Source organism: Podarcis melisellensis (assembly GCF_964234715.1).
Source record: "Podarcis melisellensis genome assembly, chromosome: 13".
Classification (NCBI taxonomy): Eukaryota; Metazoa; Chordata; class Lepidosauria; order Squamata; family Lacertidae; genus Podarcis; species Podarcis melisellensis.
Genome location: NC_138545.1, coordinates 22,911,599 through 22,917,688, shown reverse-complemented (window position 1 = coordinate 22,917,688; position 6,090 = coordinate 22,911,599). Strand labels below are relative to the sequence as shown.

Sequence of the window (6,090 nt, the reverse complement as noted above, 5' to 3'; positions counted from 1 at the left end):
CTCCAAATCAGAGGAATACACACAAACTCAGGGGCTTCTTATTGTTTTTTAATTTACACCCTTCTCTTACAAGCAGTGCATTAGACAGTGCCATTTTAATACTTAACACATGCTGAGATATACAGAAACACAGAAAAGATGAGCTGAAATTGTTCATATTCAGCACTAGAGGTTCTTCAACAGTTGTACATGTTGTGCTAGGAGTCCTTGATGAACTTCCAGGCAGTCCCAAAAATCACAATGAAACCCACACAGGGAAGTAATATACAGCCAGATGTTTCCGGTATGAATTCATAGCACATTGTATGTAAAGGTGGCAGACTTTGAAGTACAATTCCCAATGTTCATATTGTGAAAATAGTTTTGCAATTATATATTGTAAGCCACCCTGTGATCTTTGGATGAGGGACAGTATAGAAATGTAATGAATAAAATAAAAATAGTAACCCCCAGCAGTAGAAACCAACTGCATGTGTTAATATTGCTTTGTTTGATCTTGGATAGTCATGACAGATGCAGCTGCTGTGTTTTGTTTTGGGAAGTCTCGAGAACCTGGGGTCTGGGCCATAAGGTAGGATAATATAATTTCATGCTGAATTTAACTTGCATTTATGCTTCTATGTCTATGATGGCAAATCAGAAAGTATTCCTTCTGTTGATTTGAATGGCTTATAACTGGTTTGGTTATAAACTAAACTGCTTTTAGTTTTAGTTATAAGTTTTATATATAATTCATTTAGTTATACCTTAGATTGTACTTTTATTAAGTTTGTAAACCACAGAAATTATGTAGTTAATAGACGCTTGAAGGATGATCACAGAAGTCTGTCTATCTATATCAATCATGTCTGCATCAATAATCTGCTGAGTTGGGACCAGGGAGAGGATCTTTCCAGAAGCTGCACACACACACACACACACACACACACACACACACACACACACACACTTATTAATAATAGGAACATTAGGACTAAAATGTGGCTTAGTTTGTAGGCAACCCACAATAATTCCTTACCTGAGTGGTAGAAATTCAGTCTCAATAGGATCCCTTTTGAAGTACAGGATATGAGATTCAGTAACAATATTCTGAGTAACAAGAATATTTGCCACCCAAAATTAGATCTTCCTGCTGATAATACTGATGAAAAAAGGGTTTAGGATGCTGGATCCTGCATTTAGCAACAGAAATCTTACATACTGTCCGAGGCAGCAGCAGTATCAATGGCAACACCATTACTACCTTCATTCTCAGTACAAATAATTCTGGACACAGATTCAAGTATTTTCATCTATAAATACCACTAACACCTAGCAGTAGTTATACATTCTAATGGGTATATTTACTAAATAACAACTTTCATTACTTTCCTGTTTGAATTCCACAGGGATTCAGCATGCAACATAATTAATTAGAGTTATTGCTGTAATGACAGAGGGAAAGCATTACAAAGTCAACGTTCGGTAACTTGTTCGTTACATCTGAAGATTCCCGCACACTTTCCACCTAGTTGAGTATCAAATGATACTTTGGCTTGGATGGGGAAGGCATCAAGGCCTCAGACGTGTAACATCATAGCTTGGAGTTAATGTACACTTAAACATGTATTAGGAGCACTGTGCTGAGGATTCCCCACAGCTTGTGGGGAGGGAGGCATTTTCTAATTAGGAAATGTGGAAATGTGGTTTTGCTTGCTTGTTCCCTCTATTACATTACCTGTCCTCCCACTCAGGGGTGGGTTCCACCTGGCCTTTGGTCAGGGCGCAGCCTGACGCCCTCCTTTGGCAATTTTTACAAAACTTTAGTTTATGGTTGCCATCAATTTTGATTTTAATTCATTTTTATAATGTTTTATAATGTTGTACTGTTTTAGTGTTGTTAGCCGCCCTGAGCCCGGCTTCGGCTGGGGAGGGCGGGATATAAATAAAACTTATTACTATGATTATTATTATTATTAACAAATGAAGCAGTATTTTAAACAGTATTTTAAACAACTTAGCATTTAGTAAATATGGGGTTGTTAGAAATTGGCATATCAAGTGTCGAAAGACAGGGTAAAGAGATGAGACTTCAGCAATTGCTGAAAGTTGTATAATGGAGTACCCTCTCTGTTTCAGTTGGAACAGTTCAGAGATTTGGCACTGGGCACCATGCACAAGTTATTGAGGATTCCACCAGAGCTCTGGGCCCTTGAGAGTTGACAACCCAGCAAGTCACTGTGTTTGCCTTAGTGCTTAGCACTAGGTGATTATACTACTGCTTACTCTATGAATTTGAGATCTTCTGGGTTTCTTCTAATCTGCAGCCTTTATGGCCCATATTTCTCTACCATGTAATGCAATTTTAGTGTATTTGAAGAGCTAATGTATGGCATATCTACCATTGCAGGACATTAGCGGGGGGCTCCTTAGACTGTATGGATGGAAGCTGGCCTGCTCTTGATTGTTACACTCCCTCTGAAGGAAATTGTACACAACCTGGGAATAATTATCAATTCACTGCTGTCACTTGAAGCTCAGGTGGCCTTGGTGGCCCAGTTGTGCTCCTATCTGGACAAGTAAGGCCTAATGTAATTCGTCCATGCTTTTGTAACTTGTAAGTTAGATTATTGCAAAGTGTTATACGTGGGGCTGCCTCTGAAAATGGTTTGGAAACTACAGCTGGTGTAGAATTCAGTAACCAGGTTTCTCTCTGGTGCAAGAAAGTTTGAGCATATAATACCAATCCTGGCACAATTGCACTGGTTGCCCAGGCCAAATAAAAGTAATGGTTTTGACCTATTAAGCCTTCAGTTGCTCAGAACCACAATGTCAAAAGGACTGCCCCTCCCCAAATGAACTGACCCAGACCGTGTGCTCATCATCTGAGGCCCTTCTTCCTGTGCCTGCTCCACAAGTGGTCCAGAAGGTGGCAACATGAGAACAGGCCTTTTCTGCTGTGGTTCCCAGAATGTCGAGTCCTCTCCCCAGGGTGGTTCACCTGGTACCGTTATTATATATCTTCAGGCACCAGGCAAAATCGTATATAATCATGCCATGCAATATTTGGCAGAACTCTCTAAGCCCTTACTCTTAGAGTATAAGTTGCACAACTCTGATCAAGATGTGTTTTAGGTTCTTGGGTTTTGAGATGACTTGCTCTAAATAATTCAAGTGTATGGCCACATGTTTATACATAAAGAGATCTTGCTACAGAGTGCAATCATTTTGTATTTTAGGAAAGAGAGTGTCTATATATGTTTAAAAGATAGAGAGGTCCAAAGAAAATTGAAATAGAACAAATCTACCAAGAAAATAATTCAGAAACACCCGAACAACCAAATATCCATTGGTTGTGCAGACTAGAGCAAAACCCACCCGCACATTCATCCAGCCTTTCGTCTTATCAGTTGTTCCTTATCATTCAGTCCAGGCCTTAAAACAATGATATAACATTTAGGGGAAAAGATGCACCCCAGCACCCCAGCACTGGAGGCTAGGATAGAGAAGATCTCCACAGCTACCATGTATTTTCCTTTAGTGCTCAGGTAGGAGGGAATAAAGGATAACCAAACACTGCAAAAGACCAACATGCTGAAAGTGATGAACTTGGCTTCATTGAAACTGTCAGGCAACTTCCTGGCAAGGAAAGCCACACTGAAACTGGCAATGGCCAGAAAGCCCATGTAACCCAGGACACAATAAAACATAGTTACAGAACCCTCGTTGCATTCTAGAACAATTTCTCCATAAGTTGAGTGCTTATCGACATCTGGGAATGGGGGAGAAAATGCCAACCACATAATACAAATGGTTGCTTGAATAAAGGAGCAGGAAATCACAATGGAGTTGGCCAGTCTCTTCCCCACCCATTTCCTCATCCTGGATCCTGGTTTGGTGGCCATGAAAGCCAGAATCACTGTGATCGTTTTTGCCAGCACACAAGAAACAGCCACGGAGAAGATGATGCCAAAAACAGGTTGTCGCAGAAGACATGTCACCTTCTGAGGCTGTCCAATGAATAACAATGCACAAAGGAAGCAGAGAAGGAGGGAGAGGAGGAGCATGTAGGTGAGGTCCCGGTTGTTGGCTTTGACAATGGGAGTGTTGTGGTGCTTCAGAAATGTCCCTAGCACCAGAGCTGCGATGATTGAAGAGGAAAGCGAAAAAGTGGCTAAACTGATCCCCAAAGGTTCTTCATAAGACAAGAAGCTTATTTCCTTCAGAATACACAAATCCTGTTTTTTGTTGGGATAATATTCATCTGGACATTTAAAACAGTCATTCATATCTGAAGAGGAAGCAATGAGTTATGAGGTTTATATTGGTGTCCCAAACCATACAATGCATGCTAATCTTGCATAGATTAAAGTTTATGTAGTCCTGTCATCCCAACAGACTCCAAGCAATGATTTATCTATGAGATTTGGGCATTTTTTATATATATACAATAAAACCTCAAATGTAGTGCTTTGCCAAGGACAATGTTACACCAGGTCCTGAATTTCATCTGCCAAGCAGTTTATCATGGATGTTCAAGACATTTCCTTTAAAAAATCTGCTGTTTTTTGTTTTTCTTTACACTTTATGCCTTTTCTTTAAAAAATTTCTTAATCTAAGGTGAATTAAAATGTAACCCTTCTTCTCAATGAATACATTGTGCTCTCTTCTGATGTCACACCTCTCTCTCTCTCCCTCCAGCAGTTGGATCAGAAAAGGACAGAGGGTGAAGAAGGTGTGAGGCGTGAAGGCCGCTCCCTGCAAGGCCCTTTCCACCTGGCCTAGGAAGTGGGTCCCACATTCACCCAGCCCAACTATGTTAAATTTGTATTCTGTAGTTGACCTCCCTTGTAATGTTTTATTTTGAAATCTTTTAAGATAACATTTAGGTTTTCTGTTATGTTGCTTTGACTCTATAGTCTATATTTGACTTCAGATTGTTTTATTTATGTTTTATTGATTTAATATGCTGTAAAACGCTTTGAGATATTTCTTAAAAATACAAAGCGATAGGGATTTTTTTAAAAAAAGGAAAAGGAAAAAAGAAAGAGACCTTTGGTTATAGGGCGGTATACAAATTCAATAAGTAAATATTTCTTCTTCCTTTTTTTTAAACAATAAAACCGGTAACCATATTGCATGCATATATTTATGTTTATTCCCATTCCTCTGAATCACTGGCCATCTGCTTCCTATTTCTGTATGTGATATTGCTTACCCATCTGGTCTGAAATCTTCCCTTCTGGACAGGGAGTGCAATCGTAGCAACAAAATTGCTCCCCCTCCTTCATTTTCTTGCTTGAACCAGGACTGCACCTCTCACTGCATACAGAAATAGGCCTTGCCTAACCCATGAAACAAAGGAAAATATAGAGCTGTGAATCTTTATGGTTCCAGTAGAGTTGACTCCTGTTACTAGAAAAATGGGCAGAGACCTGAGAAGAATATAACTCCCTCCCCAATCACCAAGGATGGTTCAGGCTTTCTCCTGTCACCCACAATCACATTAATACATTTTCTGTAACTGAGATGTTTTCTAGATGTTCATGTCTAACATCCAGTAATAAAAACCACGAGCAGCAGATTCCAACATTGTCTGCAGAGAGGGAAGACAATTAAAAAAAGAAAGACCTTAAAGTATGACAGGCATAGCAATTGTCCATTCCCTTTACTCTCTTAGAAGCTAAAGCAGGAGAAGCCTCAAAGGCACAACAAGAAAAAAGCAGTTTCATGGCAGGGTTTTGACTGCCCATGATAAGCAAATTAGACCCATCCGTTCTTCAGATGATTGGTCCTCTTTGCAAATTTGCATAGATCATCCCTTCCCTAGTTTGTGTTTGTGTCTGTGAGAAAGAGGGAGAGAGCGAGCGAGAGAAAGATAGAAAGAGCGAGCTTGATTTTATTTCTTTTTTTAACCAAAAGGTAGAGGACAGGAGAAGCATTCTAATGGGTTTCCTTGTTTTAGGAGGGAAGAAGTAAAAATAAATGCTTCTAATTGCCTTTTTTATTGTTCATTAGTTAGGGGGCAGAGTTAGTGTGCTAAATAGTGAAGATCTGGTTTGATAGAGGCAAGCAGGAAATGAAGTTTTCCACTTGATGGGGAACAAAAGA

The 6,090-nt window shown here is 39.6% G+C and overlaps 1 protein-coding gene across 1 annotated transcript; it reads right to left on the bottom strand.

Moving 5' to 3' along the window:
* Nucleotides 1-3,219: 3,219 nt before the first annotated feature.
* On the bottom strand, nucleotides 3,220-4,752 carry LOC309355076 (vomeronasal type-2 receptor 26-like). Its single transcript, XM_081885538.1, has one exon. It carries the CDS (start codon nucleotides 4,266-4,268, stop codon nucleotides 3,366-3,368), a length of 903 nt encoding a protein of 300 aa, XP_081741664.1. The 5' UTR covers nucleotides 4,269-4,752; the 3' UTR covers nucleotides 3,220-3,365.
* Nucleotides 4,753-6,090: the final 1,338 nt, after the last annotated feature.